Source organism: Macaca fascicularis, chromosome 12 (assembly GCF_037993035.2).
Source record: "Macaca fascicularis isolate 582-1 chromosome 12, T2T-MFA8v1.1".
Classification (NCBI taxonomy): domain Eukaryota; kingdom Metazoa; phylum Chordata; class Mammalia; order Primates; family Cercopithecidae; genus Macaca; species Macaca fascicularis.
The window spans coordinates 136,568,626-136,585,106 of record NC_088386.1 but is presented as its reverse complement, the minus strand read 5'-3'; the positions used below and the strand labels follow the sequence as shown (position 1 = coordinate 136,585,106).

General features: G+C 54.7%; 1 protein-coding gene across 50 annotated transcripts in view; it reads right to left on the bottom strand.

Annotated features, from left to right (window-relative positions):
• LOC141408250 (ubiquitin carboxyl-terminal hydrolase 47-like) overlaps positions 1-16,481 on the bottom strand; it is a 32,534-nt gene that overhangs the window by 13,900 nt on the left and 2,153 nt on the right. For 16 of the 50 annotated variants that reach the window (XM_074010724.1, XM_074010711.1, XM_074010714.1 and 13 more), the window contains exons 5-13: positions 16,309-16,430; positions 14,977-15,050; positions 13,408-13,587; positions 9,852-9,950; positions 6,575-6,766; positions 5,580-5,711; positions 4,861-4,895; positions 4,266-4,316; positions 2,363-2,578 (exon numbers count right to left, since the gene is read on the bottom strand). In XM_074010724.1, the coding sequence (XP_073866825.1) occupies positions 2,363-2,578; positions 4,266-4,316; positions 4,861-4,895; positions 5,580-5,711; positions 6,575-6,766; positions 9,852-9,950; positions 13,408-13,587; positions 14,977-15,050; positions 16,309-16,430 (1,101 nt within the window). Of the gene's footprint in view, positions 1-2,362; positions 2,579-4,238; positions 4,317-4,860; positions 4,896-5,579; positions 5,729-6,574; positions 6,767-9,851; positions 9,951-13,407; positions 13,588-14,976; positions 15,051-16,308; positions 16,431-16,481 lie in introns of all 50 variants that reach the window. The other 34 variants (XR_012421656.1, XR_012421654.1, XM_074010709.1 and 31 more) reach the window with 7 other exon arrangements.

Genomic DNA, 16,481 nt, shown 5'->3' with positions numbered 1-16,481 from the left:
TCTTTTCCTAGCAAGGAATATTAATATTAAGACCCTGGGGAAGGAATGCATTCCTGGGGGAAGGTCTATAAATAAATGGCCACTCTGGGAATGTCTGTCTTACGCACTGAGATACGCCCTGGTCTCCTGCAGTACCCTCAGGCTTACTAGGGTGGGGGAAAAACTCTGCCTTGGTAAATTTGTGGTCAGACTGGTTCTCTGCTCTCAAACCCTGTTTTCTGTTGTTTAAGATGTTTATCAAGACAATACATGCACCGCTGAACATAGACTCTTATCAGTGGTTCTGCTTTTGCCCTTTGCCCTGTGATCTTTGTTAGACCCTTGTCAGTGGTTCTGCTTTTGCCCTTTGCCTTGTGATCTTTGTTAGACCCTTATTAGTAGTTCTGCTTTTTGCTCTTTGAAGCATGTGATCTTTGTACCTACTCCCTGTTCTTACCCCCCTTCCCCTTTTGAAACCCTTAATAAAAACTTGCTGTTCTGAGACTCAGGTGGGCATCACAGTCCTACTGATACGTGATGTCACCCCCGGCGGCCCAGCTGTAAAATTCCTCTCTTTGCACTGTCTCTCTTTATTTCTCAGCCAGCCAACACTTAAGGAAAATAGAAAGAACCTACGTTGAAATATTGGGGGTGGGTTCCCCCAGTAATTTAGGTTTGGTTATCTGGCTTAAACCTTGCTGGGGGCTCATGCCTTTCATTGGTTTTGGAAAATTCTCACTTATTATCTCCTTGAGTTTTGTTTTCCCCTCGTGATCTCTGTTCTCCCTTTTTGCCAGTCCTGTTGGAAATTTCTAACTTCTTCTGGAAGGTCACTCAGACCTTTTGATTCTATTCTCCATGCCCTCTTTGAAAACCGTTCTTTCACATCTTTTTATCTTCTGGTAAAATACGTGCAAAAGCTTTCCCAAGATCCATCTTCTAATCCGAGAAATATCTATTCTCTTATTTCTAAATGCTGTGTAACACAGTGAATGCAATTAAAATATCAATGACTATGTTTTTGTTTCTACAGATTCCTTTTTTTTTTTTTTTTGTGAGACAGAGTATCGCTGTGTCACCCAGACTGGAGTACAGTGGTGTGATCTCAGCTCACTGTAACCTCCACCTCCCAGGTTCAAGTGATTCTCGTGCCACAAAGGCATGCGCCACCATGCCTGGCTAATTTTTGTATTTTCAATAGAGATGGGGTTTCACCATGTTGGCCAGGCTGATCTTGAACTCCTGGCCTCAAGTGATCCAGCTGCCTTGGCCTCCAAAAGTGCTGGGATTACAGGCGAGATACAGATTATTTTTCTCCTCAAATTTACCCTAAGTATGTCTCATTCTTTTTCTGTTCTCAGTCCTATGTTTCATGTCTTTAAATTTTGCAACTGATTTTTATAGATTCTCTGAAACTCACAGGGGCTGACTTTCTCTTTACTTTGTCTGAGGGCCCCCCATGCATGACGAATTGTTTCCTCATTTTCAAAATGACTTTGCAGGTGGGGAGCCAGGTGACCCTCTGTTAGGTGAGGACGTAACTGTCTTGAGAGGCTTCATATTTTCCTCTATCCTGTGCCTCCCGCTGCCACGGGGGAGCTTGTTCTGTTCACATCAGTTACATGGTTCGGAGGATCCCGGGCCCTGCACATTCTCTAAATTCAAACCTGCATGACGGCAGAGTCATTCGCACAGCTTCTCAGGGGAACATCGTTTTTCTCCCAAAGATGCATCAGATCGAGTCTCTCCAAGGCCCGTGGCCAGTGACGCCCTGCACCTCCTGCACCTGAGAGCTCACGGTGGCACTGCATGCAGAGGTCTCGGGGCCGTCCCTGCTTGTGGGGCCCTGGCTCCCTCTCCTTTCCAAACGCCATCTTTAAATCATACATTCTTTACTATTAAGACTGGCTTTCTCCTTCCTGCAGACCAGGATAGCTCTGGTGTGACCTCAGTACTGGCTTAGAGGTACCCTAGGAGACACTCCTTACATTCCCACCAGCTCAGTGATGCCTCCGAGGGACACTGCCTGTGCATCCTTCCGACTCCGCGGGCAAGGTGGCATGCAGCCCCTCAGGTTATACCCCTGCCTTGTGACCAGAAGAGGCCACCCCTACACTTGCCCTCAAGCGTTAGTGCATTCTTGCTGGAAATCCACACATGTACCTCTCAGTCACATTCTGTCCAGCCATGCAGGCCCCGAGCTCCCAAAAGACCCAGACCTGCTTCTTTGGTCCCCTTTGGGTCTCTGGCCCTTGGTGGGTGCACGCACATATATTCAGTGAGACAGGGTCTGAGCCAACCCACAGGGGCTGCTGAACGTGCCCACCTCAGGGCCAAGGGCCACCTGGCTCTCTCCAGAGGACAAAGTCAGGTGGTCACGTACCTGTACTTCTTGGCAGGACTCTGTCTGTGGCAGATGGGCTCGTCGTCCTGGAGAGGAGAGAGGCTCTGGCTGTGTCCTCCCCAGCAGACTGTGGCAGAGTCTGTCTTGAGGGTCTCTCCCTCCACTCCTGGACAAGGCACCTTCTCCTTTGGAGCAGCTACATCTGTCATGGTTCTCATATCCCCATTGTCAGGCCCGGGTGCCTCTGGCTCCTGCCTGCAGTAAAAGAGAGCTGAAACTCTGGCTGAGAGGGGCCCACCATCCCGCCCCTCACAGGCCCCAGGGGCCTGGTATGCATCAGTCACACAGGCATGCTTGGAAGTCCCTGAAGCCTTGGCAAGGCCACAAGCAGCCCCCAGCCACAGACACCCCCTCGCCTGAGCATCTGTCTCTGGGGAAATGGGGGGTCCCTGAAGCCTTGGCAAGGCCACAAGCAGCCCCCAGCCACAGACACCCCCTCGCCTGAGCATCTGTCTGTGGGGAAATGGGGGGTCCCTGAAGCCTTGGCAAGGCCACAAGCAGCCCCCAGCCACAGACACCCCCTCACCTGAGCATCTGTCTCTGGGGAAATGGGGGGTCCCTGAAGCCTTGGCAAGGCCACAAGCAGCCCCAGCCACAGACACCCCCTCGCCTGAGCATCTGTCTCTGGGGAAATGGGGGGTCTTTGTCAGAAAGCGGAAGGAGAAGGGACCAGTGGGCGGCCTGGAGGCCTGAGGCCTGGCCTAGGGTCTCAGCTCCCTCACAGACTTATGTGATCTGCCCTCCCCGGGCACCTCTGCAGCGTCCCTGAGCAGGTCTGCAGGGACAACCCAGGAGGAGGATATCACCTCCCCACAACCCCCCAGCGCCATCTCCCCCAGGGCCCTCTCCCCTCCAGGCGGTCAGCACTGACCACTGCCTGTTTTGTGGAGGGGAGTTAGACGTGGGTGCTGCAGAGAGAACAGGCTGTTTGACTAAGATCCCATCCCTCTCTCCCTGGACACGTGTTCTCAGAGACCACGGCCCCAGGGAGTGCGTGGCCACAGGGACCAGGTGCCAGGCCTCAGACCACGGCCCCAGGGAGTGTGTGGCCACAGGGACCAGGTGCCAGGCCTCAGAACACGGCCCCAGGGAGTGCGTGGCCACAGGGACCAGGTGCCAGGCCTCAGAACACGGCCCCAGGGAGTGCGTGGCCACAGGGACCAGGTGCCAGGCCTCAGAACACGGCCCCAGGGAGTGCGTGGCCACAGGGACCAGGTGCCAGGCCTCAGAACACGGCCCCAGGGAGTGCGTGGCCACAGGGACCAGGTGCCAGGTCTCAGAACACGGCCCCAGGGAGTGCGTGGCCACAGGGACCAGGTGCCAGGTCTCAGAACACGGCCCCAGGGAGTGCGTGGCCACAGGCACCAGGTGCCAGGGCTCAGACCACGGCCCCAGGGAGTGCGTGGCCACAGGGACCAGGTGCCAGGCCTCAGACCACGGCCCCAGGGAGTGCGTGGCCACAGGCACCAGGTGCCAGGCCTCAGACCATGGCCCCAGGGAGTGCGTGGCCACAGGGACCAGGTGCCAGGCCTCAGAACACGGCCCCAGGGAGTGCGTGGCCACAGGGACCAGGTGCCAGGTCTCAGAACACGGCCCCAGGGAGTGTGTGGCCACAGGCACCAGGTGCCAGGCCGAACCACATGGGTCCCAGGGGAGGCCTCAGCCCATCGCCCTGACCTGCAAATCCAGGCCTGACCCCAGCCTTGCCCTGTGGGGAGGAGGCCCAGGGCAGAGCCCATCGCCACAGATGTGGCCCTCGGGACCCACAGCATCCATCCCCTTCTTGGCAAAATCGCCCACCCAATTAAAGCTGGCTGGGGTGGCTGTGCCTCCTCCAGGCTCCCCGAACACTCACCACCCAGGAGACCAGACAGGGACACACCTGTCTTCAGTGTCCTGACAGCGATACAGCAGTAGGTACGGGGTCTCAGACCTGCGAGAGGAGCGGGGACAGGACCCATCGTGCCTGAGTGGAGTCCTGCCCACCAGGCACGCGGCCGCGTCTGTCCCACACAGCGGCAAACCCAGGCTCAGCAGCCTCGGCTTCCCGGGTCTCTGGCCAGACTCACCGTTTCCTGGGTGGTCCTCCTATTCCTGAGCCCCGCTGTGCGGGCATCACACCTCCCCTCCCTGGACGGTGGCAGACGACACACAGGGGATGATCCCCACTCTCGCCCCTGCCCGTGGGGCCCTTGCCACACAGATAAGAGGGAGCAGAAGGCACAGACCTTCCTCCCACAGGGGTGTGGTGTGAGCTCGGGTTGGGGGTACAGCCCTGTGAGGGGTCTGGGTCCAGGCCATGGGTCAAACCTGACCCCACGACAGTAACCCTCTCAGGGAAGGGTGCCCCGCCTGTCCCACTCCCTCCCCGGGTGAAAGGTCAGCTGCGCTCAGCGGGCGCCGCCTCCACAACAGGGCCCTGGGGTCATCACGCAGGACAGGGTCCCACCCCGCCCCAGGAGGGCCCAGCAGCCTACCTGAACGTGTGGTGCAGAGGAAATTCCGGCCCCACCTAGAGTGGGAAGGTGGGGCCTTGAGGATGCTGCCCTGCCACCCATCCCCACGCCCTCCCACCTCAGCCTGGCCCTCAGCGGGGTCACCCTGAGAGTCACTGCCCTCCACTCGGACATGCCCTTCACTGGTCCGACCACCTTTACCTGCCTACTGCAATGCTCGCTAGCGTCCCTGGTGGCCACGCTGCCCTCCTGCCACGGTGGCCTGCAGCAGCCCTCCCAGCCTGCCCTCCCCAGGGCCACCACCCTCTCCGGCTTCCTTCCCCCCTCCCACCCTCCTCCTGTCTCAGCCTCCTCCCGCCTCACCCACCCCTGCACCCGCATCTCCTCTCCCCATTCAGCTTCACTGTGTCCAACAGCCCTCACCCATGTTCTTGTCTCTGCAATAGCTTTTTTTGTGCTGTTAAAATTCTCCTTTCTTATTATACTTTCTTTTTAAACAAAGGCACACATTACTTTCAGAAATTAAGAAACCATAACATTTTGCTACAGAAGTTAAACCTGAGGGGAGAAAAAGGTTCCCAGAACTTCCGATAACAATAGTGAAGCGACATTAAGCACCAGCTCAGGGGTCCCTTTGTTTCCTTATTACAGACAGCACACCGGAGGCCCCAGAGAACCGCTGGCTCCCTAAACATGCCCGTTGGTGGCCGACCCCGGGGCGCAGGACGGGCGGGACTCACACAGTGCACCTGCTGGTCATTGAAGCGGAACCACTCCGCCCTGCCGGGGGGCTGGGCCAGGGCTGTGTAGTGGCCCCCGCTGCAGTCTCCCGAGTGGCAGCACATGGCGTAGAGGTGGTAGACCCTCTGCTCCTGTAGGGCGATTGGGGCTTCAGAGGGTGGGGGTGTGCGTGGGCAGGCGTGTGTGGGACTGAGTTCCAGGGCAATGGGGGAGGCCCTGCTAGCTGTGACTGTGCTCTGGGGGCAGGAGTATGGACCCCACCCTGCCACCCCTCAGTGTCACAGCTGCAGGCCAGCCTCGGGGCCCAGAGCTCAGCTTCCAAGAGCAACGGGGCTGTACAGGACCAGAGTCTGCCTCCCAGCTGGGGTGGGCTGGGGCACAGCTCCCTCCACCACTCCCTAGCTCTGAAAACCTAAAGCTCCGGGTTTTCCCTGGAAAGCGCCATCCCACACCTGGCTTCCCGTCCCCTCAGGAGGCCATGGGAATCCCCGGCCCCCATCTGAGAATGAAGCACTTCCTGGCTTGCTTACACAGCCACTCTGGGGAAAGCCCAAACATTGCGCCTCAGCCTGCACTGGCTCCGGGTCAGCTTGGAAGGAACTGAGCATCTCAAGGGGCTCATGGAGAGGACATCCTCCATGAAGGCCTGTCCTGAAAGCCCAGCACGCAGGCCGCCCCGCCAACGGGCAGCTGCCCCGCACACCTCCTGCCCCCAGCTGCCGGGGCCCCCTCCCAAGCCCTTTGGACCCCATCACTGCCCCGCCTTCCATCACGCGATGTGGGCAGCTCTTCTTAATCACACCAGCAGACAGGTTTCCCATAGCCAGGATGGCCTCCGTCCCCCCGCGCCAGCCCACCCTGCCTGTCCTGCGGTTGTTCCTGTCATGAAGGGACAGGCAGGCAGGACACGCTGACCGGAAATGTGACTGTCCCTGCAGGCTGCGGGCATGATGCCCCACACTGCGGCTCCCCCTCTCCAAGGCTGGGCACTCACCGGGTTGGGGGTGAGTGTGCCACTGTGGGAAGCTTTACACTTAGGCAACGTCAGTTCTCTGGGGCTGGTGTGCAGTTTCAGCACCTGGGCAATGTTGATAGGCTTCTGAATTTTGTGAAACCTCCCGTTTTCAAATGTCAGCTCCCTGACTTGCAGAATCAGGACCTTCGGGAGCCGCAGGAAGCGTGTCTCCTAAGGAAGGAGAGAGGTGGGGGCAGGGAGTTGCACACCCCACTGGCTCTGGAAGAGCCTTCCAGCCACCTGCCCCCAGCTGCCTCCCACATTTCCTCAGTCAAGGTTCATCTGCACTGCTTCTGGTTTAAAAAGCACAGAGAATATCACAAAACATGACCATCTACCTCCCAGTTCTGTGGTGCCTGCTCTAAGTGGGCAGTCTTGAAGCCCAGGGCCCTGGGAAGGCGGACGACTGTAGCCCGTGCCTGTGTGTCCAGGGACAGCCTTGTCTGCAGCACAACCCTGCCTTGAACCTTTAGTGGGAAGGTCAAGCTGATAAGACTAGGAGTGAGCAAGGACCAGGGGGCAGCTTCCTGGTCATTGTCAAGCTCCATGGACATGAGTGGGCACTTGGCACTTGCTGAAGATTCCTGTCTGTGCTCTAAGGGAGAAGAATGTCTTTTGGGAAAGTTTGACAATTGGAAGCAAGCCACCTCCAGACGACCAGGACAGAAGCCGGACACCATACCCACCTCCAGACGACCAGGACAGAAGCCGGACACCATACCCACCTCCAGACGACCAGGACAGAAGCCGGACACCATACCCACCTCCAGACGACCAGGACAGAAGCCGGACACCATACCCACCTCCAGACGACCAGGACAGAAGCCGGACACCATACCAACCTCCAGACGACCAGGACAGAAGCCGGACACCACAGACCCCCCCATTTACTGGAAGGATCAAGACTTAGCACCTGTGTGGAAAACAGTCTGCACCAAAGGAGGTTCTACAGGGTGAAAAGAATCCAAACAAAGATTGCAGGAAGAAAGAACAACCAAAAATGCAAATGAGCAAATAAAGATAAATGCTAGCTGTAGAGAGCAATAGAAATGCCTTGCGCATGTAAAATAAATAGAGAATTAGAGCCCACAATAAGGACACGCAGTGCCATGGAAATGGAGAGAGGTGAATACAAAGTTCCTGCACGTTGGAGAAGTGGCGAAAGAACCAGCTAACATTAGCCCACGGAGCTGAAACAGCAGGACACAAACATGCAGGTCGACACAACACAAACACGCAGGTCAACACAACACAAACACGCAGGTCGACACCACACAAACACGCAGGTCAACACAACACAAACACGCAGGTCAACACCACACAAACATGCAGGTTGACACAGATGGGGATGGTGTCCAGCTTTTGTCCTGGTCTTCTGGATAATGAAATAATCCAAACCATTCTTTGACATGGAGGATGCCAGAAAGGAGAGAAGCTCACAAGGCAGGCGGGGCACACAGAAGGTGCTTCATGAGACGGCAGATTTAACACAGGCATAAGGAAGGTAGAAGTCACATCGCTAACTCAGTGACACACATGGTCAGAGGTCATTTTGAAAGTCAAGGGCATGCAGTTTAGAGGAAGCGTACACTAGAATCCAATCCACTAGAATCCAGAAAGGTCAAAAGTGACAGGGTAGAAAAAGACAGACCAGGGAAACCACAACCGAAAGAAGGCCGCGGCAGGTCTGCTAAGATCAGACTAAGAAGATTTTAAGGCAAAAGCTTAGCCAAAAGTAGACATTTCGAAATATTAAATAGGTCAATTTCCCGGGAAGACAACAATTCTAAATGTCTATCCACCCAATAACATAGCTTCAAAAATGTGTACAGCAAAAATGGACAGAGGCACAAGGACCTCTGTGCTGATCCACAGTTCTACTGGGACGACTTCACGTAACTTTCTGCATAACTGAAAGAACAACAGAGCAAAACAAATCCATAAGGTGATGGCCACACACTGAGCAAGCTTGCCCCAAAGGATGCAGAGGACGGTACACCCCAAGACGGCAGGAGTTTTTCCTTTGCACGTGAAACGACTGTGAAAGCTGACCGTAGCCGTGTGCGCGTCTCTCACAGGTCTCGACAAGTTTTTAAAAAATGGCCATCAGTCAGTTTTTTTCTGAGTACGATTTTTTCACATTTGTGCCCAAAGAGTCCAGAATTATTTTTTTCTGGCACACTGTCAGAAACCTACACCAAACAGATAATTAGAAGATTCCCACATGTTTGGAAAGAAGCAAATATATTTCTAAATAACCCACAAGTCAAAGATAACATGTAATAGAAATATTTTGAAGTGAACAGTTATGAAAATCTTATAAATCAAACCTTGAGGGAAGCAGCTGAAGCCATGACGAGAAGAAATAAGAGGCTTGAATAGCAGTAGGACATATATATATATATATACGGGCATCCTTCCATACACACACAGGTACATAGTTATTTATCAGAAAGTTGGATCTGGCACTAACAGTCAGCAAAACCTTCCCACGAAGACAACAGACAACCCCGAGACCCAGGAGGCCTCCTTTGCAAAGTTTAGCAATAACTAAAGGAAGAAATGACTCTAATTTTATACCTATTATTTCAAAAAATAGAAAAGGGATATTTCTCAAGTCATTTTCTCAGGCTGGGATATGCACTTGGAAAAGCTGTTCTTGTTTTATCCTCCATCCCACAGACACGCGGGTCCTTTAGGTTTTCTGCTCTCTGAGTCTGTCTCCTAACCCAGGTCCTGATGCTCTCCCTTTTTCTCCTTCTCTCCCTCCTCTCCTGCCTTCCTTCCTCACTCTCTGTCCTTTTCCCCTCACTTCCCTTTTTCCTCCTTCTCTGTTTCTGTCCCTCCTTCCCTTCCTTCTTCCTCTTTCCCTCCACTTTCCTCCCTTCTTGTCTCTTTCCCTCCTGCCTCTTTTTCTCCCTTCGTCCTTCCATCCTTCCCTCCCTCTCTCTTACCTCCTTCCCTCCCCTCTTTTCCTCTCCATTCCACAAATGCTTAAGAAGCCCTGTTACCCTGTCTTAAGTTCTGTGCACCTGCTGACCCCTGCCCCTGGGAAGCTCTTTTGAGCCAGAGGGACAACAGTGTCTGCATTGTCCCCAGAGGTTCCCGTCCCTCTGATGTCCCGCTCCCACACCACAGTGAGGGAAGCAACCCAGACTGGGCCCCTACCTCCCTGCATTGTCCCCAGAGGTTCCCGTCCCTCTGATGTCCTGCTCCCACACCACAGTGAGGGAAGCAGCCCAGACTGGGCCCCTACCTCAGAGGCGGGGGTCTTGGCATTACAGGGCTCACAGAAGAACCGATTGTCTTCATCATCAAATTTCTGGATTAGAGAGAAACTCAGCACCTCTGTGTCCTATAGAAGAAGAAATGAAGAGGCTGAGTCTCTGGGGAATCTGCCATAACACAGGTGGACGCCCAGGTCCCCAGACCCTTTCCTCCCTCTTCTTTTCCACTGCCTATGTCTTGCTCTAGGGTGGATTTCAGGCTACAGCCAAGACAGGGACTTGGCAGGAGCTGCCTTCCTCCCAGGCTGGTGGATGCTGGGAGGGCAGGGACACTGGGCTTGGCTCAGTGGGGGCCTCCCCAGTCCTCTCTGGAGCCCCCTCCCCAGCGATGGGTGGATCCCGGGACCCTGCCCTGCCCATCAAATGCCTGCAACTGCATGCAGGCCTGTGCAGATCCAGAGTCCAAAGTGTGGGGCTGGAACAAGGCTGCCTCTGCGGTCCTGGAGGTGAGACCTGCGGCTGTGTCCAAGGTTCAGTCACCCACACCCTGAGCCACCTCCCACTGGCATTTGGTCAGAGTTTCAAAGACTGTTCCAGGGTTCTGGGACTGAGAAGAACCGTTTGAGCGTTCTGGGACTGAGAAGAAACTTGCTCAGCAGGGGGAAGGGAGGGCCTCAGCCCAGGCAGGGCCTGGGAGGTGGGGTCACCAGACCCCTGTGGGTGGCAAGCCACCCAGGTGCCGAGGCAAGGGATCGAGGGCACGAGCTGTTCCAGTGTAATAAAATATATAAAATAAGAATAGTCATACTAGATATAGATAATAGATATGATTATATGTGAATATCATTAATCATAAGTTTGCAGCAATTACTCTTTACTCCAATATTATAATAATCTTTGCTCACAATTATAACCTAGGAAAAACCAGGCCATAGAGAGATAGGAGCTGAGGGAACATAGTGAGAAATAACCAGAAGACAGGAGTGTGAGCCTTCTGTTATGACTGGGCAGGGCCACCAGAGTGCTCCTTGGTCTAGCGGTAACGCCAGCGTCTCGGAAGACATCCGTTGCCAAGTGGACCATGGTCTACGGTAGCATCAGTGTCAAGGGAAAATACCCACTGCTTAGCAGACTGAGAAAGGGAGTCTCCCTTTCCCTGGAGGAGTTTAGAGAAGCCTCTACTCCACCACCTCTTGTGGAGGGTCTGACATCAGTCAGGCCCACCTGCAGTTATCTGGAGGCCTAACCATCTCCCTGTGATGCTGTGCTTCAGTGGTCACGCTCCTAGACCGCCTTCATGTTCCATCCTGTACGCCCAGCTCTGCCGTTGAGATAACAGTAGCAAATTAGTGAAAGTACTAAGAGTCTCTGATATGCAGAAATAACGGCGTAAGTGTCTCTCTCTCTCTCCTCTCTTTCTCTCTGCCTCGGCTGCCAGGCAGGGAAGGGCCCCCTGTCCAGTGGACACATGACCCACATGACCTTACCTATCACTGGAGATGGCTCTCACTCCTTACCCTGCCCCTTTGTCTTGTATCCAGTAAATATCAGAGCGGCCTCGCATTCGGGGCCACTATCGGTCTCCGCTCTTGGTGATAGTGGTCCCCTGGGCCCAGCTGTCTTTTTTGTCTTGCGTCTTTATTCCTACAATCTCTCGTCTCCACACACGGGGAGAAAATCCCTCCAACCCTGTGGGGCTGGACCCTACAGACCCCTATCCCACTGCCCACGCCAGCCCTTCTCAGGGCAGGGAGTACAACGTGATCTTACTTTTACATTGTCAAATATATCAATTGATGCTATTGCTTTTGTTAATGCTCTTTTCCCATTCTGAGAACAAGTATATTTTCATTGCTTCTCTCCTGTTAACTTTCTTTGTGATTTCTTCCCTTCTTTGCATATCTATCTCATACTTTAATCCAGCTGGATTTCCTTTTGATACATGGTGTGAAGTGAGCGTCTAACTTAGTTTTTCTCCAAGTAATAAATGACTGTCCCAATGTTGTTTATTGAATATGCTACCTTTTGCTAATGATTACACTTCCTCCTTTATGACAGAATAGGGAAAATGGTAACAAAGAGTCATTTTCCATGTTATAAAGAAGTATCTGATAAATCCATAGGAAAAATGGGTAACTTGATGAAATATGGGACAGGAACAATGTAGTTGTGAAATAAGAAATAAAAGCAGCTAATGAACATTGCTTGACCTGACGATGCCTGGGAGAAATTCTAGCTCCAACACGAGTCCACATTGAGAGCTTCTGGGAGAACGGGAGAGCGGAAAGCATCCAGAGGCCAACTGCCCTCCCGGACACCTCACCGCAGAATCTGCCCTGGGTGACTGTTTGGAACTCTGGAGTATATCAAAGGTTTGCAACTTCCAGGGGAAGGCTCAGATGGAAATTATGGTTAATTTCGAACAACTCCAGCTCTTAGCCAGTAGCACCTACCCATCCCTCATCCTCAGCCCTGGGGCAGCAAGTGTGCCTGTGCTCCTCTAGAGCAACCTGGAGCTTGCCAGACACAGGGTGGGCAGTAAGGGCCCTGTCCTCCAAACTTGAAGGATCGTCCATTGCTGTTCATTCTGATCAAGGAGGTGCAAACAGAAAAGTATGTGGCCACTGTGGTTGCACCTCTCCCCCTTCTTGCAAGCCCCTCCCCAACTGGTTGAAGTGACTTTTGGGGGATTTAAAGGGCCAGCTCTTCCCCCTTTCATTTTCCTCTTTTTCCCCTTTTGGGAGCCAGATATTAAAGATCAGGGCATTGAAAAACAACTGCATGTAAGAGGAAAACTAGAAAGTGAGTGTGCATGGGAAAGGCACAGGCTCTGGACAGACCTGAAGTTTACACCTCAGGCTGTTCCTCAGCATAGAGACAGACTGCAAAAAAAAAAAAAATAAACAAAAACAATAAGAAAAACAGCAAGCCTGGTTGAAGGAGGAGAATCTAACTTCCAGAATTACTACATTATTAGATTCAAATGTCCAGTTTTCAACAACAACAAAATCACAACGCATACAAATAAACAGAAAACTATGGCCTATTCAAAGCGAAAAAAATCAACAGAAGCTGTCCCTGCCAAAGACCTGATGACAGATCTACCAGATAAATACTTTAAAACTCTATCTTAAAGACGCTGAAAGAACTAAAGGAAGAGTGGACACCTGACCCATATGACCTTACCTATCATTGGAGATGGCTCACACCCCTTACCCTGCCCCACCCCCACCCCACACCCCACATAGAGGCCATTTTCCTCTGTGACTCTTGGCTCCCCGGCACTTGCCAGCTCCCTTGCCTGGCCATTGTTACCAGAGGGCAGGGGCCAGTGGCCCTCAACATCTAGATGAGCCCCATGAACGCACTCACCAGCCTAGGTATCAGTCACAACCAGACAACCAGGGCTGGCATTGCCATGCGAGAGGCCAAGATCTGGGCATCTCTACATCAATGTGCCTGGAACAGAGCCTGGCACAGACAGGGGCTCCAGACAGGTGGGCCAAAAGAATGAATGCATGATGGGCCCTTAGCCCTGGCATTTCAGGAACACTACCTTGCAGGGCGACCTTGGGACCACAGTACCTGGGAAACTCCACTAGACGGATTGGCTGGCTTGCCAGGTTTCTGCCCAGCCCCCTCCAAGCCACAGAGCTGGGTGTGGGAAGCCAGGGGCAGGATCAGCATCCTGCCTCCCGATGGGATGTGCTCCTCGTGGCCGCACACCAAGCACTGGATGATTTTCTCCACCTCACTCTGGAACACCTGTGTGAGAGGATGGGGCAAGCTGGGCGGGACCACAGGTCTGGACAGGCCCTGCCAGTCAGGAGTGCTGTCCTGGAAACACCCTCTGGCACCTGGCCCCGTTTTCAGGGTAGCAGGCCACACAAAACCTTCCCTATCCTCAGGCCCCCTTGACACTGCCCATCTGTGCTGTCACAAGCTTTGGTCCTTCTGTCTTATGAACACACTGCTTGGTCCAATCACAAGGAGCCTTGAGTTAAATGGGAACATACCACAGGAGTCCCAAGGAAGGGGTCAAAGCCTGGGCACTGCCCGTGTGCCAAGGCACAGGACTTCTGTCCCATCAGGGAGCCTAGAGGTCACATTGTCCCCAGCCCAGAGCAGGGGCTTGGGAAATGCAGCCTGGAGGCAAGGACTGGGCAAGGAGTGGGCAGGGAGAGCTCTGCCTGGGTTTGCCCCCATGGGGATGGACTAAGGTGGCTGCCTCAGGACGGGCTTCAGGGGCACGGCCCTGGGCTTGGCCATGGTTGGCGAGGAGGGCTGCTGATCCAGCTATGGTTGGTGCACGGGTTTCTGATCCCCATCAGGCCATAGTTTTCTGTTTATTTGTATGCGTTGTGATTTTGTTGTTGTTGAAAACTGGACATTTGAATCTAATAATGTAGTAATTCTGGAAGTTAGATTCTCCTCCTTCAACCAGGCTTGCTTGATCACCAAGCATTTCTGAATGCCCATCATGCATTCATTCTTTTGGCCCACCTGTCTGGAGCCCCTGTCTGTGCCAGGCTCTGTTCCAGGCACATTGATGTAGAGATGCCCAGATCTTGGCCTCTCGCATGGCAATGCCAGCCCTGGTTGTCTGGTTGTGACTGATACCTAGGCTGGTGAGTGCGTTCATGGGGCTCATCTAGATGTTGAGGAGGGAGGCGATGCTACCTCCAGGGAATACACCCTGTTTGTCCCTATGGGGCCTGCTCTCTGCAGCTGCCACCTGTGTGCCTGGTCCTCAGTGTGGTGGCCTGGGGCAAGTTTTGTCCTCCCTGTGGCCACTAGAAAAAAATGGTGATGGTGGCACCTGCCTGCAGTGCTAGGATCCAGTGAGCCCAGGGCCCAGGGCCTGAGCAGCACCAGCCCCACTGAGTAAGCCTTGCGATGGGAGAGGCCCTGCTCCTGCTGATTTAATACCAACATGCTCATGGCCTCAGCAGGGAGGGCGAGGGGCCTGAGTGAATGCTCCTGAGAGCGTCTCAGGTCTCTCCTGCCTGTCGCTCTGCACTCCAAGGCAGACACCTGTGGCCCTGGTGCCCTCTTGGCTGTGATCTGGCCAGCGGCCCTCCGAATCTCTCCCTACCCTGCCCACTGCATCCCCTGGCAGGTGTCCAGCTGCCGCCCTCCCTCCCCACTGCCTACCTCCTGCAATTCATCCCGGCCCAGGTGCTGGAGCAGAAGCAGAAACACCTCAGCCACGTCCTGCTGGACGGAGCCTGCAGAGCGGAGACGGAGCCAGGTCAGCGCAGCTGCTTCCCACCACCCCAGAGCCTTCTGTGGCCCAGCCCCTCCCCTCACAGCTACCTCCTCTGCTGGCTGTACCCTGGAACCCACCCCGGACCCCATGTCCTCTCCTTTTTTGGTCCTGGTTCTATCACACGCATCTTTGCAAGCATCTGCCAGGCTGCCTGGCCGGGGGCCTATTAAGAGCAAGTGCCTCTGCTGGGATTCACCAAGCTGTCTCCTGGTCCTCCCCTCCTTCTCTGGCCCTCCCCTCCTGCTCTGACCCTCCCCTCTTCTCTGGCCCTCCCCTCTTGCTCTGACCCTCCCCTCCTGCTCTGACCCTCCCCTCCTGCTCTGGCCCTTCCCTCCTGCTCTGGCCCTTCCCTCCTGACCAGGGGACCCCAGGTCAAGCTCCAGTATTTGTTCACTCCTTTGTCCATTCACTGATTCACTCATTCCTTCAGCAAATAGGCCCTGAGCCAACTTCAGGAGAGCAACAGGGACAGCCTGGCTGGGCAGTGGAGCACCCTCAGGCCCAGCCTCTAAGTCAGCCCTGGAATGACAGACTGACTGCCCAGCTGTCCATGGGGCCTGGGGTGGGGCCCAGCTATAGCCTGGCCACTGGCCCTTCCCTCTGACCCACCCTCTAGAGTGTGGACATTTCTCCTTGGCAGAGTCTCTAAACCCAGCCTGGCACAAGGTGGACGTCCCTCCTGCTGACGGAGCGAGTGTCCCTTAGCCCTACCCCCAGTCTCCTGACAACACCCCCCACACTTGGCAATTGCTGCCACCATCAGCTCATGGACCGCAGTGTCCCAGCCCCGGGTGACTGAGAGGGCTCCTATTCTCTGGACACTCCCAGCAGCGTCTTCCTTGGGCCAGCACATACTTGGATCACATTGGTGACTCCCTGAGGTCCCGCTTCCTCCCCTCCCAACGGTGCGAAGCCCCAGGATGCTTCTTGGGCAGGTGAGTCACAGACTCTATGCTGAGGTGTCCAGGAAAGGGGCCCGCCCCACCCATGGGTCAGCCTCTCTGCTCCTGACTGTCCCCTGGAACCCGCCCCATGCAGGCCTCTGGCCATCTTGCAACCGCCTTCTCCCAACTTTCGCTGAACGCTGCTCCCCAGTGGCACCAGGTCAGGGGTGGTGCAGACCCCTCAGGGGGACACACAGCCCTTCATGGGATCTCAGGGTCTGGGCTCCACCTCTGCCTGGTGTCCTGTCCCTGTGCCTCCCAACGTCCACTCACTGTGCAGACCCAGGCAGGTGGTGAGGGCACTCGTTGGCACAGGTCCACACCGCCTCTGCAGCCGCCTGAAGATCTCGCCAAGAGCCTGCTCGGGCTCGGAGGTCCAAGGCTTCTCCTGGATCCTGTGGCCACAGGGGAAGCCTGGGTCCTTACCTCGTCCGCAGGGGCCTGCC